The 24,534-nt window shown below is 46.7% G+C and overlaps 1 protein-coding gene across 1 annotated transcript in view; it reads left to right on the top strand.

The window, feature by feature from the left end:
• CREB3L2 (cAMP responsive element binding protein 3 like 2) overlaps nt 1-24,534 on the top strand; it is a 92,086-nt gene that overhangs the window by 52,946 nt on the left and 14,606 nt on the right. The window contains exons 3-8 of the mRNA XM_056847060.1: nt 12,759-12,928; nt 15,402-15,489; nt 17,421-17,602; nt 20,401-20,547; nt 22,022-22,080; nt 22,710-22,778. Coding sequence (XP_056703038.1) covers nt 12,759-12,928; nt 15,402-15,489; nt 17,421-17,602; nt 20,401-20,547; nt 22,022-22,080; nt 22,710-22,778 — 715 coding nt within the window. The remainder of the gene's footprint in view (nt 1-12,758; nt 12,929-15,401; nt 15,490-17,420; nt 17,603-20,400; nt 20,548-22,021; nt 22,081-22,709; nt 22,779-24,534) is intronic.

Consider the following 24,534-nt stretch of genomic DNA (forward strand, 5'->3'; position numbering starts at 1 on the left):
AGCTCACAAGCAGGGGTGCAGAGGCCAAAGCCCCCCCCCCTGCTGCCCCTCAAACTGGGGTTAACAGATGTGCTGCTTAGGTCCCATTCATCCATCATTAGAAGAAACATCCTGCATGAATTTGCCTACTCCCCCTTTAAAGCTTTCTAAGCCAGTTCTGTCCTGTGAGCATACTGGTGTTTTCCGCAGTAAATAAACAGAACGTGTGTCCTTTAACAATTGTGGACATCGGCTGGTGCAAGATTGCTGAGGTCCCTCTCCAAACCCTGCTTCCCCCAGGCTTCACCCCCAAAATTTCCAGGAATTTCCCCACCCAGAGCTGGAAACCCTAGTGGGGTGGACCACACTGTGAAAATCTCCATTGTTTGACTGCTGTCACCTTGTGGACTGTGTGTGTTTTGTGCGGGATAAGCTGTGCAAATTTCCAGTCAGGCTGCTCTGAGGATATTTTGGGGTGCATGGATACTGCGTGGATACTCTGCTGGGGGGCTTGTGCCGGATACATTGTGGGACGTGAACGTAAAAGGCCCGCTTGAAGGAAGAAGCTTTTTTGGGGGTGGGGAGGGGATAGCATGAGGAAGAAGGCTTGAACATAAGTGTGCAGGTGGCCTGCTGTGATTCTGTGGCCCTTGTGGGCACCTGTGAAATAACGTGTAAGTGAGAAACCAGCCATATGTGCTGCTGAAAACTAGTTTAGAGTAGTTTGATATAAAAGCATTTATTTTAAATGCACATTTCCCACAGTAATTGCCAGCTATCATCCTTGCCAGAGTTTGAATAGTAATTCATCATGCCGTGTGTTCAATTTCTTGAACAAGCAAATAAATGTCTAAATCTGACACTTTTTTGAAAAAAAAGTAGGAATGCATAAAGTCACATCAGTCTAAAAATGGAAATGTACAAGCAGCAAGTATTAGTGCTATTATATAAATCTAAGATGCAGCCACATTTAAATTACTATGTGTAGGTCTGGTTGCCTCTCCTCAGGGGTATTGTAGATCCAGGACAAAGTACAGAAAAAGGGGGGAAGGATAGGGGATACATGTACCCTGATACTTTGTGATTGGGCTCCACTGTCCAATTTGGCTCAAGATCACACTATGGTAGCTTGAGAATAAAGAAGAAAATCTTTTTGCCATCTCTCACTCCTAGAAGCTGCTGGTTTAGTCTTTACAGCTGGCTTTTACCCAATAAGAGCCCCGTGGGGCAGAGTGATAAGGTGCAGAACTGGAAATCAAGGCAATTTTCCTTTTTTAAAAAATAAAATAAAATAAACTTGCAGTGGCATTTTAAGCAATATCAGACAAACTGACCAGCATTATAGGATAACACATGTGGGTGCATGCATGCTTGCCCATGCTCCCCCACACACACATATAATGAATGTGCTGATTGAAAAAAGAGACTTTGCCCTCCCCTGCTTGCAGTATTAACGTTTGAAATCCAACGTGAAGCAAAATATTTAATTGAACGCATTTTGTTATTCAGTGCAGCCTTTGCTCCCTTATGAAGCTGCCTTCTAACTTTGCATGTGTTTAATTATTCAGGTCATTAACGAGTTTTGCAACTTACCATTTGGTTACCATTTTAGTGTGATTTTCTACTGGGAGTGGGCAGGCGTTCACAGCATCCCCGCTCTGGGGCCCCCAAGTCTTATCATGAATCATACTTCTGGTGAATCATTAAACACATCCCTGCTGCTCCAAGGGAAGACGCCTGCATATCAGGCTTGGTGAGGTTGGGGGTGGATGAGAGTGTAAGGCATGACGTACCCATTTGTATTCCCCCCCCCCCCATATGGATTCAGTTCTGCTGCTGCTTCTTAAAGTGCAGTTTCCCTTTTTTTTAGAAAATATCTTTGGAAATTGAATCCCATAGCAACATGGAATCAGATGGATTTTCATAGGGAAATTAGGTTGTCATGTGTGATGACAATGGTGTAGTGGTTAAGAGCGGTGGTTTGAACCAGGTTTGATTCCCCACTCCTCCACATGAGCAGCAGAGTCTAATCTGGTGAACTGGGTTGGTTTCCCCACTGCTCCGCATGAAGCCAGCTGGGTGACCTTGGGCTAGTCACAGCTCTGTTAGAGCTCTCTCAGCCCCACCTACCTCACAGGGTGTCTGTTGTGGGGAGGGGAAGGGAAGGTGATTGTAAGCCAGTTTGAGTCTCCCTTAAGTGGTAGAGAAAGTCGGCATATAAAAACCAGCTCTTCTTCTTAACCAGGCTGAGGTATCTCAAAACGGTAGATGCCGAAGACCACACCAGGCTGAGTTCTTTGCTTGTATTTATTTATTTACGAAATCTGTCTCCCACCTTTCTGCCCTCGCAAGGGCCACCGAGGCAGCTAACCATTTAAAGCATGCATGATAAAATCCCATTTTGAAACCATTAAAATCGCCCAGCAAAACACATCATTGAAACAACTAAAAACAGAGTTAGAATGCATGTACACAAAACATAAAAACAGCAATTAAAGTGTTGGTTAGGAAGGAGGGATCATTGAAGGAATGCCAAACGAAACAAGAAAGTATTTACCTTCTTGCAACAGAAGGGGACAGACAAATCTCCCTGGGGAGAGAGTTCCGAAGATTTGGTTCCATGACCAAGAAGACCCACAAGGGACGCTACTTAATGTGGGAAGGCACAGATTATCATCAGCCTGAAAACACAGAACTTGAAATCTCTGGACAGTTGCTCACATGATTCTTCCAGGCAATAGCCACAGTTTTTTGTGTGTGGCATTGACAAATGTTGCCACGCACCCATGTATTGGACATGAAAACCAATTCCCAAGTACAAGGAGTAATATCTCAAGCAGCCCTTACTTCTGACAACTGAGGATAGCTATTTCTCGCTAACTTACACTCTTTTTCAATGCAACGGTGAGATATATGCCAATGATCATCTTCATGGAACGTATTATACCAGTATTGCAAGAGTTCGGTGGTTGCCTTAGTGGTTAATTTCTTGGTTAAATGCTGGTGTTTAACTGTTTAAAAGACTTTAACTGCCTGGATCCAGGACATTGGAGGGAGCACCTTCTCTCATTTGAACCCTCCTCCAAGAAGTGAGAGTAGGAAGTGAAGCCCTCATGTGGATTCTACCACCTCAGAGGGCAGCTTGTCATTGTCCAAGAGCAGGGATTTTTAGTAGTGGCTCCCTATTTGTGGAAATCTCTCTTTAGAAAAAACCCACCAGTTCTGCTGCCCCTTTTCAGGAGGTAATGAAAAGGGATCTCTTTTGTTAGATAGTGTTAGCTTATAACCTGGTTACTTATGCTACCTCCTGGTTTTAAATGTCTTTGAGTCAATGAGTTCTTGCTTTGATTTTTGGGGGAGGGACTATATGCATGTGGATGGTCCAGGCTAGCCCGAACAGATCTCAGAAGCTAAGCAGGGTCAACCCTGGTTAGTATTTGGATGAGAGACCACCAAGGGTGTCCAGGGTCGCTATGCAGAGGAAGGCAATGGCAAACCACCTCTGTTAGTCTCTTACGTTGAAAACCCTACTGGGTCGTCATAAGTCGACTGCAACTTGCTGGCCCTGTGTGTGTGTGTGTGTGTGTGTTAGAATCATAGAATCATAGAGTTGGAAGGGACCACCAGGGCCATCAAGTCCAACCCCCTGCACAATACAGGAAATTCACAACTACCTCCCCCCTCCACACCCCTAGTGACTAGAAGATGGCCAAAATGCCCTCCCTCTCATCACCTGCCTAAGGTCACAGAATCAGCATTGCTGACAGATGGCCATCTAACCTCTTCTTAAAAACCTTCAGGGAAGGAGAGCTTACCACCTCCCGAGGAAGCCTGTTCCACTGAGGAACCGCTCTGTTAGAAAATTCTTCCTAATGTCTAGACGGAAACTCTCTTGATTTAATTTCAACCCGTTGGTTCTGGTCCGACCTTCTTGAGCAACAGAAAACAACTCTGCACCCTCCTCTATATGACAGCCCTTCAAGTACTTGAACATGGTTATCATATCCCCTCTCAGTCTTCTCCTCTTCAGGCTAAACATACCCAGCTCCTTCAACCTTTCCTCATAGGACTTGGTCTCCAGACCCCTCACCATCTTTGTTGCCCTTCTCTGGACACGTTCCAGCTTGTCTACATCTTTCTTAAATTGTGGTGCCCAAAACTGAACACAGTACTCTGTATTAGTACTCTGAGTACTCTAGTACTCAAAACTGTTTTTTGCTGTCAAGTCACATCTGACTTATGGTGATCTCTGGTGGGGTTTTCAAGGCAAGAGACATTCATAGGTGGTTTGCAATTGCCTGCCTTCCATGTCTCACAAATGTGTGCGTAGTGGGAAGAAGTGACACTTGTGGACTGTCACAATTTTACTTTTTGATGGAAAAACAATTCTGTTGATGAGTGCGACTGTCTTCACTTTGGAAGCTTTATGAGTGCAGCAGAGGTTGATTTTTTTCTAAGGTGCCTTTTTGGTATATGGCGGCGCCTCCTCCCTGCCGTCCCCACATGCCAAAAGCTCAGGAATGGGCTGCTTGTTTGACTCAGATTGTCAGACCAAGGAATCTTTGAGCGGAGTCAGTAAGTACTGTACAATTACTAGGTTCTATGCTCAGATGTTTTCCCTGGGCTCCCGATGGGTAACCGTGTTAGCAGCAAAATTAAACAGGAGTCTGGTGGCACTTTAGAGACAAGCAACATTTATTCCAACTCAAGTGAAGAGAGCCAGACTTCGCTTCATCGTGTGTGTGGGAATGTATATCCATTAGGTTGATGACGCTTTTATACTCGCAGCAGAAAGGTGTGAGAGGGGTATGTTACAAAGTGAGTAATCAGTTCTCTCAGAGTAGGTGAAAGCCACCCCCATGTTCTGTTAGGCAAAGTAGGGTTAGCATAAAAATCTAGTTCAAGATAAGCAGATGTAATAGCAAATTACAGAAGGGTATTCAAGATAGTAGCACCTATAATGAGCAAGGAGTCCTGAGCCCTGTAAGACCTGGTGGTGGAAAGCGCCGTCAAGTCGCTAACAGAGGTGGTATCCCATTGCCTGCCTCTGCGTTGCAACACTGGACTTCCTTGGTGGTCTTCCATCCAAATACTAACCAGGGCCAACCCTGTTTAGCTTCCCAGATCTGATGAGATTGGGCTAGCCCAGGCCATCCAGGTCAGGGCATAGAGGGTCAAATAATCATGAATTATTTGATGAGTGCTGATATAGCAATGTCATGTTGGATTTGCCCTTTGTAACATAAAGTAACTTTTAGATTAGTAACAACAGAATGCCCTGGAAGAATAAAACGTTCACCCGCTGGTAGGGACTATCTTTTGTCATTCAAAAGGCTGAATGTTTTGAGAAAATTTTGTGCTGTGGAACTGGACCTGTGCAACCCTTAATTTCCAAAAACGATGATAGGTATCGGGGCTCAGACCTGCCTGGAAGTTATACCACCAGTCTTGGAAGTCCTGCGAGCAGATACTTTGTGAAAGACAGTGGTGAGACGAGGGGCACTTCATACATTCCCAGAGAACAGTTCTTGAATGTTATATCTAGGGTTGCCAGGTGCCGCTGGTGGCGGGCAAACCCCCAGCAATTGCCCCCTCTGCCCGCCGACCGCCTGAGGGTCGGCGGGCAAACGTGCATGCGTGCATACCGCGCACACGTCCCTTCCAGGCCGCTTTACCACTCAAACTAAGAGGTTAAAGGCCCTTTGCGAGGCGGCACGTCCGGTTCTTAAATGCAAAATCCTCCCGCCGGAGGAGAAGAGGGACCTGGCAACCCCAATTGTATCACATATTCGTGGAACAAACCCTGATATAGAAAACAGGTTCCAGGACTCCCCCACCCCCTGCACAAACGGAGGCCTGGACTTGCCTGTCCAACTGGGGATTATCCTTCAGAACAAAGAAACGTTTTTTGAGAAAACGACCGCACACATCCTCCTGGGCTGTCAGCTCCCTTTTCTGTTGAATCATCCCGTATGGTTAGCCTCTGAAAGAGATTGCAGTGTTGGGTTGCCGCACAGTGCCTTCTTTGTCAGAGACGTGCCGGCAGCTTGTCTTTCATTATCTGTGGTCGCGGCCGGAGCGGAGTAAAGGGTGGGAGTGAAACCTTCCCCCCCCCCCCAATGGCAAAGCTGTGAAAGGGACTATTTATAGCTGAATGCCGCCTCTCACCTGGTGGGATGGAGGGGCGGTGATTCTGGAGTCTAGCCTTACTGAAGCAGTGAAAAGGGGCTTGTGTCTGGTTTGGGGTGAGGGGCGTGACCGTAGGACGGCCAGGCCAGGGTGCCTTATGAGGGAAACGGCCCTTGAGGACAGAGAATGGATTATTCAAACCAACACCCTGAAATGCTTAGCAAAAAGGAGCAAGCTGGAACGCTGTTAACAAATTGTACGTGTGCACATCGAGGATCACTGAAGAATTAGGAGTATGTCTCCTGATGCTTGTTCATCTCCCCCTACCCCACACACCTTTTTTTTGCTCCATGTACAAAAGAGGCTGGAAAATGTGTCTTTGTAGTGTGCTGATCGCCAGAAACGGGTGAAAGGCAGACGAAGGTATGCGGCTGTGTCTGGGAAGAGTCTACTGCTATTTCTTTTTTCCCCTCTGTCTCGGTTTGTCTTGTCCCTGCTCCGAGCAGTTCAGAGTGGCATATGAGGATTTTAAGAAACCATTTTACCCTACCAAGTTGAGAGATACCCAGTAAGTGGCATGGCTGAAAGGGGCTCTGTCCTTTATACCATACTAGGTCTTGACAGCCAAGGTTTGACGATGGTTCAGGCATCTCTTCTGTCATACCCCCTGATTTTTTTGGTGGGGGGATTTCATTAAATCATAGCATAGAAGCCATGGCTGACCTCAGCATAAAATGGTGCGAAGCTGATGGTGTTCCATCTCAATACGTCACTTGAAAAATTGAATTCCCAAACCAGATTGGGGCTTATTTTAATTTGAAGACTGACAATGGCTACTACTCTTTGGAAAAGGCACATAGTTTGCATGTATAAGGTCCCTGGTATCTTGACCTAAAGGATCTCAGATAAGCAGACCTAACCCAATACATTATGGTGTATGAATAGGGTTGCCAACCTCCAGGTACTAGCTGGAGATCTGCTGTTACAACTGATCTCCAGCTGATAGAGATCAGTCCACCTGGAGAAAATGGCCATTTTGGCCATTGGACTCTATGGCATTGAAGTCCCTCCCTGCCCCAAACCCTGCCCTCCTCAGTCTCTGCCGCAAAAACCTGCCTTCAGTGGCAAAGAGGAACCTGGCAACCCTATGTATGAATGAATGAAGATTTATACGCTCTGAAGAGAAATCAGAGTATTGAATGAATGAATAATTTTCATTCTCTGCCTTTTTCACTAATTAACATAGGGCAGGGGTTCCCAGCATGGTGTCTCTGGGTTCGATGGCACCCATGGTCACTTTTTCTGGGGCCTGCCCAGTGTTTTTAGAAAGTGGCTGGGGACTGGTGCTTTCCCCAGCAAAGCTTCCAGTTGGCCACTGGAGATTTGATTTGACTGTGCAGATTTTAAAAAATGTTGCTTTGGCAGCCGCTGCACACCACACCACAAGGATCTTCAATGTGTAACTGAAGTTAAGCCCAGCAGCCCTTTTGTGGCTGACTCCGCCTGATGCAGCAACCACCACGCCACCACGCTGTGTCAGAATTCCAGATGTGCCCTCTGGCTCGAAAACGTTGGAGACTGCTGACGAAGGGTATCCATCCACAAAGTTTTCTTCTTTCATTGCTCCCATTCATTTCAGTAGGGTGTGCTCAGAAGGAGGAGTTCCTCGTGGCTTACGTCCCACAGGTTGTGTATGCAGCATCCCAGGTACAAGGAGTCTTGGGAAGTGTAGCCCTTGTAAATCCCAGGGTCCCTGGTGCCTAACATACGGCCATAGCAGTGTCCCATGTGTCAGGGAGAAATGAAGGTGTACCAGTTTGTCTTACCACTTGAACTGGAGAAGGGACAATTGTACTTGGTTCTGAATGTAGCTGAGAAGGAGGAGGAAGAAGAAGAAGAGGAGTTGGTTTTTATATGCCGACTTTCTCTACCACTTAAGGGAGACTCAAACGGGCTTACAATCACCTTCCCTTCCCCTCCCCATAGCAGACACCCTGTGAGGTAGGTGGGACTGAGAGAGCTGTGACTAGCCCAAGGTCACCCAGCTGGCTTCGTATGTAGGAGTGGGGAAACAAATCCAGTTCACCAGATTAGCCTCCACCGCTCATATGGAGGAGAGGGGAATCAAACCCAGTTCTCCAGATCAGACTCCACCGCTCCAAACCACCGCTCTTAACCACCACACCACGCTGAGTTCAGGCTTGTTAAATCTTCTAAACTAGATCATGGCAAACTTCTGCAACTGTATGAATTAATGGTACTGTGAATGGCCTTACCTCACCAGAGGGTTGCCTCTGTCTGAGAATCTAAAGAGCTGCTGATATCCCAGTCACCTGGTTTGGATGGCCTGTTGATCAGGCGCCATGTCACATCTGGCCCCTTGCATTCTTATTTGAGCACCATGCACCCATGCATTAATCATGCCGCAATTCTGCTTTGAGCTGTAACGTGCGCATAAGCCCCATCTTGGGTATGTGTGATCATGCTAAAGCGGAGGGATATTATTACAGGGGAGGAGAAGAGTTTCTACCAGTCTCTGACATAGTTTGCCATGTGGGGGTGGGGTGAACTGGCTTTTCCTCGAAATGGGTTGGTTTTTATATTTTTAAAAGGGCCAAGATTCTCTTTAAACATAGATGCTATTAAAAACCCACTATGATTTAAAAATAAATAAATAGGTTACCCTTCTTGGCAGAACTTGGATTACTGTTTTGAAGCATCTGATTACAGGATATATACATATTTATTTTTGTTCATAATCTTTTTTGGCCCGGCTTGTCTTTTATTCAAATTACATCTTCCCTTACCAGCAGGGGAGGTTAAGATTACACCACAAAGTAATTACTAGCATCAGAGCCATGTTATTTTCCCTCGTCTCTCCATGCTGTTCATTTCAAGGCTTTAGGAGCCAGAGGCAATAGGCTTCTTGCTCTTGATTTTTGAGTTTTGTATCTGCCTTTACGGCTGGAACTCCTAGGAAATTAATTCTGCTGATATATAAATATATATTTATATAGATTTATATAGGTTTATATATCTCTAGCCAAGATGGGCAAAGCCGTTCATCGTTTCTGGGTATCATGTTTCTAGTAGAAAGGAGTTACTAGCAAAGACAGCAACAGACACAGTGTCTTGGTTCAGTTCCTGAGTGATATGTTTTGAAAAGTTCACGAAAGGCTTTCAGCTACTGTTAGCCACGATAGCAAAATGGAACATCCATGTTCAGAGATGCTCTATCAGTGAATAGCAGTTGCTGGAATTTTGGAAGGAGCATGGTTGCATTTATGGCCTTGCTTAGGAATAGGAGGCTGGAAAAGGTGGAGATTTAATTTGATCCACCATGGCTATTCTTGAACTGAACTGTAAAGTGACTTTTAAAATTACCATCCCACTGTAGCGTGAGGGGTCCAGATGGGTTGTGTACTTTTTAACCCCAAGTTGTGCGAATAAATTCTAAACATACAAACAAGTCTACATACTAATAGTGAAAGTCAGCCAAATCTGAGGATACTTAAATCTGGCGACTGGAGCTGTGAATAGCCAAGAAAGAGCTTTCTACAAACCTGAAAAGGGCCCAAGGTTTGTAGAAAAATGTGAAATCTTAAAAAAATATACACTGGGGGTTTTAAAAACCTGAACATGATAAAAGGAGTGCCTGTTGCTTTAAGCAAAGGATTCCCTCAGTGGCTGTTGCTAGGCAACCACAGATTCCAGGCTGGGTTTCTGTGAGTAAAAAGGGAAGGGGAGAGGGCAGGGTCCTTTCCAGGCCTATTTTGGCCTTTGAGGGAGAACTCATTGGGGCCTGACCAGACTAAGGTTGCCAGCTGTAGGTTGGAAAATTCCTGGAGATTTTGTGATGGAGTCTGACAGAGCATTCCTGAGAGGAATACCTGTGCCGATCATAGGAGGCAGCGCCCCCCCCCTCCGAAACCTCCCCGCAGCTTTAAAAATTCGTGCAGCCCTTCATAGCAGAAACTCACTGGGTGATTGTAGGTTAGTCACATTTAGGGTAGCCAGACCCCTGCTGGGGCAGGGTGATCCCCGGCTTTGGGGGCCTTACCAGGCTTAAAACAAGACTTAGGCCTGGACTGCATGATGACGTCACTTCCGGAAGTAATGTCATCGCGCAGGCGATGTCAAGGCCTAGGGCTCATTTTAAGCCCGGTAAGACCCCACCCCCTTTCGCCCGCTGGTGGCCAGGGAGGACCTGGCAACCCCGGTCACACCGTTTCATTCTAACCTACCACACAGGGTTGTTGTGAGGATAAAAAGGAGGAGAGAATAAGGGAAGCTGCTTTGAGCCCCAGTGCTGGAGAAAGGCAGGGTACAAAGGAAGTAAGGAAAATGCAGCTGAAGATAGGAGGCGGATCAAAGATCTGTTGTTGAATGGCTGAGAAGGAGAGAATGAAGCAGGGAAAGGGGAGAGGCTATGGGGGCTTGCAGGAAAGGGAAAGAGGAAATAGTGAAGGGGAGGGGATACATGGCAAAGTGAAGTGCCCCCCCCCACACATCCTTGAGGGTTCCCTACCGTGCAAGTAGTCCTGGCCCAGTGGGACACACAACAGGACCATAGTTTTCTAGGCAGAGGCTACTGGGTGGGGGCAGCTGAAGACAGTGGGGCGGGTAAATGTAGGTGGTTTGTTGGGCAGGAAGGAGAGAAGGAAGCAGGAAAAGGGGAGAGGCTATGGGGGCTTGTGGGAAATGGGAAAGCGGAAATCGTGGGGGGGGGCAAATGAGATGCTCCCCCCTTATGGATCCCTATTTATTATAATAAAAACTGCCCAGTGTGACTCTGCCCTCTCTCACCTTGTATGGAAATGAATGAACTTGATGTGGGAAGACCTAATTTTGACAGGCTGAAAGGGTCGTGCTTTTTAAAGGCTTTTCATTCAAGCCTTGAAAGCGGGGCAGAAAGCCATTAATTTAAAAAGGGCAAAAATTCAGGGGTTTATTTGATGTATGCAGTTGCACAGACCCCCAGCTGCTTTGTCTAATTCCTTGCTTTGAAGTGTTTGCAGCTTTTTCTTTTAGCTTTTGGTAATTACTTTGTTTTCTGTGCCCTGCCACTCCCCCTTCACTCCCGTGTGATGTTTGGACTGCAGCTTAAAGCTCCAGGTTTCTGTAAGGAGAAATAGCCTGGGAAGGGGAGGGAGAAAAGCTTTGCTTCATGCATTAAATGATTTCTCCCCCGGCTTTCTGTCCTTGGCTGGGATTTGCTTTTGTTTTGGGGTTCTTCCTCTTTTCTCCTTACCTGTTTTTGTGATGTCTGCCTGTTCTGGCATTGGTTCCTATGGCCATTTTTGCATGGTCAGTGTTGATGCTCGCTCAAAGCTCTTTTTTTTAAAATGTGACTTTCAAAATGCCTTTTCACGGTCCCGATGCAAAAGGAGAAGTTCCACTCCCCCCCACGCGCCTGCTCCTTTGTTCCTGTTTGCAAAGCCATCAGCATATGCATCACTAACGCGCCTCTGTTGTTTTGCATGGTTCCTTGAGAGCAGGGGTGGGGAACCTTTTTGCTGCCAAGGGCCATTTGCAAATTTATAACATCATTCGGGGGCCATACCAGGTGTAGATCTCCCGGTGGGGGGGGGAGAGGTTAGGGTTGCCAGGTCTCCAGCCACCACCTGGAGGTTGGCAACCCCAGGGGAGGCCACACAGAGAAGGCCTGCAGGGTGCCCCTGCTCCCTCCTCCCAGGAGGGAGGGCAGCCAGAGGTGGGCCCGAGCAAATGAGGCACCAGGGGGGTGCAGCCTGCAGTCGATGGGCAAGGGAGGAAGGAAAACAGAAAGAGGAAATGGGAGGGAGGGAGAGAGAGAAAGGGAGAAAGAAATGGAGAGAGGGGGAGAAAGAAAGTAAAGGACAGAGGGAAAGAAAGAAAAGGACGGAAGGAGACAAAGAAAGAGACAGAAAAAGAAGGGGAAAGAGAAGGAGAGAAAGGAGAAAGAGTGACAGAAAAAGAGGACGAAAAGAGAGAAAAGCCTTCCCCCACACACACAACCACGCATGCCGGCACCACGTGACTAGGCCCCAGCCTCCCCGCTTCCCCCGCCCCCCCCCACACGCACACACACACACACGGCGGCGCACAGAGCCCTGCACGACCGGGCCCCAGTCTCCATGCCCTCCCCCCCTCAGAGTCCACAAAAGCCCCCCCCCCCCGAAGCCCGATCGGCTCCTGTATGCATGCTCTGCCGTCGGGAGCCACCGGCCTTCCCCCCCCCATCACTGCTCAACAGCCGACAGGCAGCGAGAGGGGTTTACAATGTGCCGCTGCATTCCTGCACGCCACGGCTGTAGGGGGCAGCCTTGGGGGAAGCATCCCTTGGTCGGCGAGAGGAGGTCCTCTCCGACAGGGCCCCACCTCCGCGGCAGGGCCCCAGAGTTCCTGAGGGCCACAAAAAATGTCCTCGGGGGCCGCATACAGCCCCAGGGCCTGAGGTTCCCCATCCCTGATTGAGAGGGATTCTTCGCGGCAAACACCAAAGGTCGCTTTCAATGGGCTCTTTAGTAACGCAAAGCAGGTATGCGCCGGCTTCGCAGTCACTTCCGGAATGACGGTTCAAGCGTGCAAAATTCGGGGCAATTCAGTCTGGAACGCGCTGCTAATTACTGTGCAAAAATGGCCTATGTCTGTGCTCTTCATTCCAGCAGACATGGAAAACGAAGACTGGGGCCTGGGTTCGGAGCTGGATTCAGCCCCCATCAAGACAGAGCCTGCCGTGGGGGCAGCACCTGGTCTCGCTCCCTCCGTCAGCCTCACCGCCACGACGAGTCCCGTGACCCTGGAGAGGGGGGAGACTCCGATGCAGCAGGATGGCACGGTAGGCGCTTGGTGATCTCATTAGGCATCCGAATGACATCACTGGGTTACGAGGACGAACGTACAAAAGATATCAATCTCTGGAATTGTCCCCTGGAGACATTGTTTGAAAAGGGGGCAGGGCAGGGAAATGCAAAGCTCCTTTGAGTGTATTAAACAATGGCAAATATGTGTTTATCATAGGGTTGCCATCCACCAGGTACTAGCTGGAGATCTCCTGCTATTACAACTGATCTCCAGCTGATAGAGATCAGTTCACTTGGAGAAAATGGCTGCTTTGGCAATAGGACTCTATGGCATTGAAGTCCCTCCCCAAATCCCACCCTCCTCAGGCTCCACCCCCATAACCTCCTGCCGGTTGCAAAGAGGGACCTGGCAACTCTAGCTTATCACCATCCCGTGAGGAGCCATAGTCAGCCTGGTCTTCCTGGCACATCCATCCGTGGGATGTGCTAATCTTTTATTATTTTTATTTATTAGCTACTTTTCTTCCTTACGGAGCTGAAGGCGGCTTACAACACAGATAAAACATACCTAAACTAAGATACATTAAAAATATGAAAACCAAAATTTAAAATCACAATTTAGGACTGCTACCAAACTTAACCAAATGCAGTCCTAAATAAAACAGTCTTGAACTGCCTCCTAAAGATAAAAATGAAGGGGCCATTAGGGTTGCCAGCCCCAGGCTGGGGAATACCTGGATATCTTTGGGGCAAAGCCTGAGGAGGGCATGGTTTGGAGAGGGGAGGGACTTCAGTGCCATAGAGTCCACTTGCCAAAGCAGCCATTTTCTCCAGGTGAACTGATCTCTATCAGCTGGAGATTAATTGTAATAGCAGGAGATCTCCAGCTAGTACTTGGAGGCTGGCAACCCTAGGGGCCATGTGCACCTCCCTGGGGAGGTTGTTCCATTACTGTGGGGCTGCCACTAAAGAGGCCCTGTCTCCTGAACCCAGCAAAGGAGCTTCTTTGATTGATGGGACAGTCAGGAGGGCCTCTTTCTGTATTCTTAATTCCCAGACAGGCACATATAGTAAAATGCATGAAGTTGGTGCTGTAGTAGAGTGCTCTAGGCACATGGCACAGTGGAATTACTTGGTGTGTTGTTTGTGCTGTTGGTGTGTTGTGTGTGCTGCTGAGGAAGCAAAGTTACACACAGAGCCTTTTTATCACAACAAACTAATATGACTCCTTTATTGTAAAGACCTCCATTCTAGGCAGGATAGAGTAGAGATAGGGTTATAATCGTGGCTCACTAGGATGGAGGGAGGTGCAGGAAACATTTCGTGCTCTCATGGTGGCAAGATGGAGAAGAAGGGAGAGAAGGTGTCAGCCAGAAGGAAAGAAGGATTCCCTGACAGTAACAATCTATACATCAAAGGGATACCAGTAGAGCAGTAGAAAGGAAAGATGCTCAGGTCTTGGCCTATCTGTGGCTGTCTGGCTGCCTATAGTCCCCCTCTGAAGTCTGAGGCTAAGAGACAGCGCAGAGTCCTTCACGTACAACATTTATCGTTGTGCAGTAAGGAGCCACTGTCAGTCCAATCTTCCTGGCGCATCTCTCCATGTGACACACAAACCTTAATAAAACACGTGAAGGTGGTGCTGTAGTAGTAGTACTCTCTTATTTTGAGAAAAGTTGGGCCTTTATGCCTCTAAAGCCGGGCTAGGGTTGCCAGCTTCTGGTTGGGAAATATCTGCATATTTCAGGCGTGGAGCCTGAGGAGGAAGGGGTTTGGGAAGAGGAGGAACTTCGATAAGGTACAATGTCATAGAGTCTACCTTCCAAAGTGGCCCTTTTCTCCAGGTGGACTGATTTCTGTCGCCTGGACATCGGTTGTAATAGCGGGAGATCGCCAGCTACCACCTGGAGGTTGGCAACCCTAATTGGGGCCAAACTTTAAGTGATGCTTGGATTTGCCCCTCTGCAGAGGTGACTCCCTCCATAGCGTCCTTTGTACTTTAAAATATACAGAGAGAGCGAGGGAGGATGGAATAGGAAGGGGGGGGAGTATGTGTGTTTCAGAAAGAGAGAATTAAAAGCATCCTACTAGCTAAGGCCGTTGTCCAGCCAGTGCAACATCCCTTATATGGGTTATTAAAATTGACTCCAGTCTTTCAGTTAGAGTTGAACTAGATATGTGACTGATTGTGGCAGTCATTCCTGTTGCTATACTTCTGTCCTGCACCCTGGCTGCTGTCAGAGAGCTGAGCATTTCAAATTTAATGGGATGGATGTTCGTTTTAAAAGATGCATTTTGCCATTTTGGTCTGACTTCCCAATCTATGTTTGCAGTTGATGAATTGAAACTGTAAGGCTGATCCACGTCTCACCGTTTCTGTGTACACATTCGTATTTACTGAAAGAAACAGGGCAATCTTCTTACTCGTTGGGGTTAAGAAGGCAGGAAGCAGGGAAGATTCTGTCCTGTCGCTGGTGTTTGATTTCTCTCTAAACCTTTGTCCTTTAGGCTAAACCACTGAATCACAAAGCTTTCCCAGAGATCAAACTGGAGCCCCATGAAGTGGATCAGTTCCTAAACTTTTCTTCCAAGGAAGGTGAGTTGTTCATCAAATCAAATCTTTATTTCGATACAAGATCAGGTCTGAATAAAAATCAAAAAGTTAAAATAACAAAATATGGTGATGATTCCTGGAAAGATGGTTTGTAGAGGGGGAGGAAGAATAATCTGTGGGGTGAGATTTCAGTCAGCCGTTTACGAATCCCACAAGCCCGAAGACAAAATTTGGCTACTTGGTTGGTTATCTCCCAAGAGGAGTCTGCTAAGAGAAGGGAAACTTTAGATTCTTCAGATCTCCCAGGAAAAGTTGACAAAACGGGGAGAATATACTGGGATCTTATATTGTTGTAGTAAGGGCAGTGCAACAGGACATGTCCTATAGTTTCCACTTTCTCTGTTTTGCGTGGACATAATCGATGGTAAACAGGAATAGAGTGGTTCATCACAGTTTCCCCTTGATATGATAAAAAGGTTGTGTTGTGAAAACTTCATGTTGGGATAAAAAGGAGAAACAGCAGCAATAAAATGTACTGTGAACAGGAAGAAGGGGGGGCAAACCCTCCTTTGGTTTCTCAAGGTGTTCATATTCAGTGCTTAGATTAGGGGTCACCAATATTTCTGCAACTGTGGGCACCTTTGGAATTCTGACAAAGGGTGGTGGGCACAACCATTGAATGGCTGCCATAGAAAGAGCCAGCCACAAAATGTCAGGGAGAGGCTAATGTATAACTCTAATAGTAACTCTCTAACATTTCAGGCAGAAACTCTCGCTAAAAGAATGCCTTTTAATCTGCACAGCCAATCTGAAGCCCTGCTTACCTACCCTCGCCCACTTTCTAAAAGCACTTGGCGGGTGCCAGGAAGGGTGTTGGTGGGTGGTATGTTGCCCACAGGCACCATGTTGGGGACCCCTGGCTTAGACTGTAGGCACACTGGGGACACACAGAGAGAGGTGAATTGCTGTAACTTGCTATAGGGAGGGAGGAATAGAGATAGGGAAGAATACAAATACAGTCAGTGTTCTGAGTTGTACTCAGCCTTCAGGTACATAGGAATCTATGCCTGAAGGAAAGCTTTTGTGTAGCATATTGGATGAGACTAATTCAGTAGTGGTAAAGAAATGAGCCAGTCAGATGGATGGTGGTATTTTCTTCCTTTGCAACCATTTGTATAATTTGCATAATTGACTGACAGGTTGCATTAGAGACTTACCATCTTAACATATGTCTGAATAAATGACATTTCATTAGAGGGAAGAGTTGGAGGAAGGATGCACCCTCCCCAAATAAAATATTTTCAACAATCTTGGAGTTTCCTTTCAGTACACAAAACTCATCTAGCACGACGTTAACCAAGTAGATGAAAATATTATAATTTCCCCAAGACTTTGATGGCTAAAAAGCTTCAAATGAGTGACAGGGCTTGGATAAGGGATAATGTGGGGGCCTGCCCATCATGGTCAGCTTTTCCTTAAGATAACCACTAACGTGCTAATTTGTATGTCTGCAGTTTTCCCATTTTGTCAAAATCGTCTTCTTACACAAACGTAAATGGGGTCTTGAAGCTGTAATTCAACCTGTCCATTCCCAGTTACGATAATTTTGAGGTTAACAGAGAATTCATTGGCACTTCTATAAAAATTCTATTTTTCATGGCCCTTGCATTTTTTAAAAAATGAATTGAATTCTTTCCTTCAATAAGCTGTGGTTCCTAAGATTCCTTTGTGTGTGTTGGAAAACCTACAATGTTTAAACTAGTTTAATTTTTGTGCAGTGGGTGTACCTTCAGTATCACTGCTTCTCTGGCGTGTATGTGTATTTAAATGGGTGTGTTGCCCCACAGGGTCATTATTTACTTTCTGAGCTTTCTGAAACACATCTGCCTCCAGGTGTTAAATGTTGTGTTTATTTTTCTTCGTGTGCTTTAAGATGGTGTTTGATTTCCCACCCCTCTTTGTGTCTCTTTCAGTGATGGAGGCCCTTCACATGCCTCCAACTCCCCCCAGCAGCCACGGCAGCGACTCCGAGGGTGGGCAGAGTCCAAGCAGATCTCTTCCACCATCAAGTCCCACACAGTTGCAAGCCACTGTTAAAGTGACTCCACGCGTGGCTTCTGTGCTCACCAATTCTCCTCTCTTAACAGCGCCACATGTAGGTCTCTTTCTTTAAAAAACAATTCGTATGCTTTTTTGTGTTATCAACTTCAGGTTATATGAAAAAAGATTTCCTATAGGAATCTAGATCAAAACTAAAAAAAAATCCTCCTTGGATGTTTAGTGTGCTTTTATCCTGTTCTTCCTCCCCACAGCTCAGGGTGGCATACATGGTTCTTCTTCTTCTTTCTCTGGGTTACCCTTACAAATGAACCTTTGAGGTAGGCCAGTGGTCGGCAAACACATTCGTCAACAGAGCCAAATATCAACAGTACAACGATTCAGATTTCTTTTGAGAGCCACTTAGGCTTTTCCCTCAACCCGAGGCTATAAAGATCCCCTCCCCTGCACCTCTTCCTCTCCTTGCCAGGAGAGTTGTCTCAGACGGCGGGGGCCTCGTCGTTGCCCTCCCCTGGCTCTTCCTCCCGCCCTCAGCCCGTCTTGCGTGGAGTGGGTCTTTCCTTCAGGCGTCCCCTCTCCGCGCCTGTTCCCCCCACCTTTCCGCCAACCGTTTCCCAGTGGGAGCTGGGGCTGGAGCCGCGCCGACCCCTCTGCCTTCCTGGCGCCTCTCTCTGCCATCGTGCTCCCCCCTCCGCCTGCCAGCTGATGGGAGGGCTGTTCGGCCTCTCCCCGGGGACCCGGCTGGCGGGCCAGCCTGGGGCTGTCGCGGCCACTGCAGCACCCCGTCGGCCAGGCGTGGTCTGCCCGGACCGGTTCTCCCGCTCGCCAGCTGACGAGCGGGCCCGTTGGCGGTTGTGGGAACCTCGAGCCCGGCGCTGGGAGGCGGCTCTAGCCGGCTGCCGCTTGCCGCCTCTCCAGGCTTCTCGGGGGGTGATTTGTTCATGGCGCCATGTTAGAAGAGGCAAAAGACGGCAAACTGGGGGCGGGCTGTAACCACGCACGCACAGGGGAGTGGAGCCCCGGGCGGGATCGGGAGAGGCGGCTCTTGCGTAGAGGCATCTCGGAGGAGGAGGAGGGAGGGGTGGTTGCTTGTTGGTTGTTGTAGTAACAGGAGAAGCGCCGGCAGGAACCGCAGCTGCCCGGGCCCCGGGGGAGATGAAGCAGCAGGTATGGCGCTTAGGGGCAGAGCCGCACTCAAGGGCCATAGAGCCGCATGCGGCTCGCGAGCCACAATTTGCCGACCACTGTGGTAGGCTAGGTTGAGACTGGCCCATGGTCGGCTGGTGAGCATCATAGCAGTCCAGGGACATTTAATCCTGGATCTTTTCGGTTTCTAGCTTGAAGAAGAGTTGGTTTTTATTCCCCGCTTTTCTCTACCGTTAAGGAGTCTCAAAGCGTCTTACAATCACCTTCCCCTCCCCACAACAGACACCTTGTGAGATAGGTGGGGCTGAAAGAGTTCGGAGATAACTGTGACTGGCCCAAGGTCACCCAGCAGGGTTCATGTGGAAGAGTGGGGAATCAAATCCAGTTCTCCAGATTAGAGTCCCCTGCTCTTAACCACAACACCACGCTGGCCTTCTAATTGCTGCATTACAGTGTCTTATCTGGCATTTGTGTTTTCAGCAGATTGAATCTGGAGCGCTGATACAGGGGTCCCCAAACTTGTTGAACCCATGGGGTCTTATGGAATGTTGACACGGGCACCACCACACAATGGCCACTGTGGGTGGCAATTAAAAATATTGGGAGGTCCCAAGCAAAGTATCTTTCTATGATGGGGAGATATTTCCAAATGGGGGCTCCCTGCATTCTCAGCAATACTACAGTTATGTATTTTTAAAACTCAAATTCATGGTTTAAGGTTATTAACAATCATGGCAGTCATATTTATATTTCCTTCTGTGTTCTTCAGGGCAGTTTGCATATATATTGAAGCCAATGTCAGCATTTTGGTTGGTCCAGTATTTACAGTTTATTTATTTAAAACATTTATTATCCGCCTTTCTCCTTTGCAGAATTCCAGTTGGCTTTCAATACAGATAAAATATTATATACGTACAAAAAATAAAAGCAACAATTATAAAAATTCATTAAAAGTCAACAAGTAAAAAACTCCAGTTAGGATTGCCAACAAAAACTAAATCAATCAAATGCAGTTCTGAATAAAACTATCCTCAACTGCTTCCTGAAGATTGACAACGAGGGGGCTAGGCATACTTCTCTAGGAAGGTTGTTCCATAGTTGTGAGGCTGCAACTGAAAAGGCCCTCTGTTGTGTGCCCACCAGATGGGCCTTTTGATTGGTGGGACAGTCAGGAGGGCCTCTCTCCTCTTAATTTCCAGGTAGGATCTTATGGGAGAAGATGGTCCTTCAGATACCTCAGTCTCAAGCCATGTAGGGGGAAAAACAACACCTTGAATTGGGCTCAGGAGCAGATCAGTAGCCAGTGCAATTGTAGTAGTATCAGGGACATATGCTCCTGGTAGCTGGCCCCAACCAGCAGTCTAGCTCTAGCATTCTGAACAGTCTTCAAGGGTAGCTCCAAGTAGAGCACATTGCAGTAGTCCAGTCTAGATGTAACTAAGGCATGTATCACTGTGGCTAGATCTGCCTGTACCAGAAATGGTGCAGCTGGCACACCAGCCAAAGCTGGGCAAACACACTCTGAGCCACAGTAGCCACCAGGTTTCCGAAGGTGACCACTGTGTCAATCAGCACTCCCAAGCTGTGAGCCTGGCTTTTCAAGGGGAACATAATCCCATCCAAGACTGGAGAGATCCGAAGTCCCTGGCAGAAGCCTGTGGTTAAGATTGTGGAGGAGTTTTGTACACATTTAATTATATTCTCTTTTTTTCCTTTCATTTTTCTCCCTTGTCCTCATGGTGGTCATAGAAACTACAGGGCACGGGTCCTCTGATCTTGACAGAGGAGGAGAAGAGGACACTTATAGCAGAAGGGTACCCTATCCCTACAAAACTGCCTCTCACAAAAGCCGAAGAGAAAGCACTTAAGAAGATCCGTAGGAAAATCAAAAACAAGGTACAATATGGTGTTGTGTTTCTGGCACTCAGTCTTGTATGTTACTTCATAGTATTGTGCAATACTTAGTTCTGCAGAAGGGATGGTCAGATTGTGACTTATGATAGTATAACTGCTGAGCTGTGGAGCATTTGGCAGGGCAGTGTTTGCACTCAGGGTTCCTACGAATTTGCATTTCCACACATATACAGCCAATAATGTCATGGTTGAAAAGTAGCCAGACTCGAGCTTCGGTGAGAGTGAAAATTAAGCATCTGGCATGCATCATCCCCTTGTCCAATGGACAGCCCCAGCTTCTTGGTGGTTCACCAGGCCTCTCCCGAGAAAGCTAATCTGTAATACTCAGTTAATGTGGAGGGGCTGTGGCTCAGTGGTAGAGCCACCTCAACATCTCCAGTTAAAGGGACTAGGCAAATAGGTGATGTGAAAGACCTCTACCTGAGATCCTGGAGTTCAGTCCCCGACATCTCCAGTTCAATTCCCAACATCTCCAGTTCAATCCCCAACATCTCTAGTTCAATCCCCAACATCTCCAGTTAAAGGTATTAGGCAAGTAGGTGATGTGAAAGACCTCTGCCTGAGACCCTGGAGAGCCACTGCCAGTCTGAGTAGACAAAACTGACTTTGATGGACCCAGGGTCTGATTCAGTATAATGCAGCTTCATGTGTTCCTGTGTGCTCAATGTTTGTTGTGTGTGCTTGCAGGGCACAAGCCCTTACTGCTGGGCAGGGAAGCCAGGAGAAGCAGCTAGATAGTGGGGGTGAGAGTGGAAGACTAATATCTGGGATGGCCGACAACCACAGTTTCTCAGCGTTCTGCCAGATCCAAACACAGGCTGCAGTATTTCTTTCACTGTGCCTCTGGCTTTAATTAAAAATCGCAATGGATTATCATGGTAAACCTCTTTGAGAAGCCTGTCTATCTGAAGAGCCAAGTATAACCATTACATAAAAATCTTCCAGCACTAGTCATGTCACAGCTCACTGCCATGGGCATTTTGTCATCTCAGTCCTCTGGATGGACCCCCATTTCTCAGACCCTGCCTGGCTGATCAAGCCTTTCTACAACTTCTTTGGTTGCTGGAATTGAAAGTTCTTGCAGCTGTAGGAATATTGGATTTACATATTAGATAGATGCAGCCAGCTTGCGTGTTTTAAGAACTCTTTCCACAATTCCTAAGTTCTTTTCTCATAAAATGGACAGATTCCACTGTACTCCTTTTTGTTCTGGCACTAGCATACATCCCTTGTTGTGATAGGAGGAGCGAATGTGTAGGGAGGGCTTCTGTGTTGCAGTGTGCTTCTGGTGCTATGTCCACCAAGGCATACTGGTACCCCTTGCAGGAGTACACTGTCCCCGAAAGCTGGGCCATCCTGCGGTGGAGGTGCAGAGCAAATTTTGTCTTCCCTCCCCATAATATTTGTTGTGGTAATGTGTATATTTGCCGTAAGTGGTATTTCCTTTCTCTCGTAGATCTCTGCCCAGGAGAGCAGAAGAAAAAAGAAAGAATACATGGACAGCCTGGAGAAAAAGTAAGTGTGCCAGTCTGCCCATACAGATTGCAGTGATGGACCCGCAAATTTTGTGTGCAGAAGGTCCTAAATTCAACCTTCGAATCCCCAGTTAAAGGACCTCTCTTGGGTAGCTGGACTTGGAAAATCTTTAACTTCTGCTACTCAAAGGAGACATATAGGCTTAAATGGGTCAGTGATCTGACTCTGTTTGAAGGAACCGTGTGTTTGAAGGCATCCAGCTGTTGGCTGGACATCTTGCTGTGTTCATTTTGGATGTCTGAAGGCCACATGGAAGACTTGGAACAGTGTGTGTTTCGGGTGCCCCCTGGCGGCTGGTAATAAAAACTCTACAATCAGTGACCTCTCCTACAGATGATGGTGGCTGATGAAATAAGATCTCCCTCCTCCCTCCCTTCCTTCACATGCCCCAGAATCTCACATTGTCCACTTCCAGCGCTGAGAGCTTTTCTGAAAAGCTGCGGACTCTGTCCTGTAAAATCTGAGGCTTTATTTCACAGTAGAATGAATTTCCAGTTTTCTAAATTTGAAGGGTTGCGGTGGATCTCTCTTCTTGCAAGTGGCAGCTCAGGTAGTAGAAAGCCCCATCCGGCCAAATGTTAACACTGAATTCCTTGTTCGTTTCCTAGGGTTGAGACCTGCTCCACTGAGAACAGTGAGCTTCGCAAGAAAGTGGAAGTTCTGGAGAACACAAACAGGTAGGACCTAAAATCCTGGCCGGGGACACGTTTTTAAGAAGAGAGTCGTGTTTCAGGTTGAAACTCGTAAATGATACATTTCATATCGGATATACTTTAATTTCCTCCCAAATTCCCATTTTTTCCTAAAACATACCGCTATGGCATCAGAATGACCAGAAATTACACATCTGTAGACTCCCACAATGATGATTTTTAGTCACCATGTTAAAAACCTGGATAAATAGTGCACTGAACATGTAATTTTTGTTTTTCTTTTTATGTATATGTATTTTATATATATATATTTTTCTTTCTTTTTTTTTGTTTATTATGAAAATAAAAAAATTTATAAGAAAAAAAAACCTGGCTCATTTAGATAGCTTTTCCTTTGGGGGGTGTTTTTTTTTTTTTTTTTTTTTTTTAATGTGGCAAATTGTGGTATGTATTTCCATAGACTGGATTGTTAGCTATTTTGGATGCTGCATGGCATGGCATGGCAATGTTGCAAAGAAATATTTCAGTGAAGCTGGGCATGATGCTTCTCGTGGTGTGGATGGAGTTACCTAGAGTTAGGCACCAGCAGCTAGAAAGGGACTGTCGCTTTCACTGTGCTTGAGTGAAGTCCATCGGGGATGCCAGATCCCTTTCCAGTCACGTCCCTGGCCTCTCCGCTTTGAGCGCTGTGACGGACTAGAGTGGTGAACCTGCTATGCGGAAGCCCGTTTTGATAAGGAAGGGCAGTCGTGTATGCGCTGGAAGGAAGCGGGGAGCAGGGAGGGTTATCTTTTCGTAATGACAAGACTGTGAAGCGGTTTTCAAGTTCGACTGGCAGCCAACCCGTATTGCTAATTGGTTGGCATGTGTTGCAGATCGCCAGCTCTCTTATGGAAACTGCCACAGAGACGATCTGTGGTTTGGAAAAAACATTTCTCATTCACACAGGCTGTGTTCTGAGGATACTGACATAGTAAACATGGGTTCTCCACACTCATGCCTCCCTGCAGTAGAGGGGGCAAAGGAGGGGTGCCTCACTTCTCACTAATTTCCCTTTCAAATGCCCACCAGAGCCAACTTTGCAGCTAGTTTGCTTCCAGCTTCAGATCCTTTTCAAGAAAAACATGATTAAAACTGCCGTTGGAGGTAGAATAGGGGTGGGCGGTGGGCTAAATCCAACTCTACCATTCTATTATGTCCTTTTAAATGCTCTCACAGGTCCTTGTGATTTTTCTTCCTGGGAAGGGGGTTGGGATGTGATTTTGTAACACATTTGATCATTGCAGCCAGAGTGATGTTAACACAATTCTGGAAGCTACAAACGACAGTGACTAGGAAAGGTTTGGTTTGTTGATGACAATGAATAAAATGATAACTTTTCAAATATATTTTGCCACTCAAACTTTGGTCATATGAACACTATGTAAACGTTCAATCACCCTTTATACAATATTGGAATATATAATACTGGAATCAGTTTAATGCGATATATAGAGATATATATAGAGAGCAGTAGTTCTTCCTGTGTAATTTATTATAGGAATAGAAGTTATGTAACTGAAAATGGAAATTGTTTAACAAAAAAAGAAAGAAATGGTGGGAAAATAGTTTAATAACCCTTCCCTGTTACACCTACACTCCTTGTTACCCCCTCCCGAAGCTGCCTTTCTTTCTCGTAAAGAAAGTGTTGGGCTCCAGTATGCCTGTAACATTATCAAATGGGCTGGGAAAGACAATATTAACAGTGCTCTTTCCAGCTGTGAATAGTGTTAATTATTCA

This window comes from Euleptes europaea, chromosome 3 (assembly GCF_029931775.1).
Source record: "Euleptes europaea isolate rEulEur1 chromosome 3, rEulEur1.hap1, whole genome shotgun sequence".
Taxonomy (NCBI): domain Eukaryota; kingdom Metazoa; phylum Chordata; class Lepidosauria; order Squamata; family Sphaerodactylidae; genus Euleptes; species Euleptes europaea.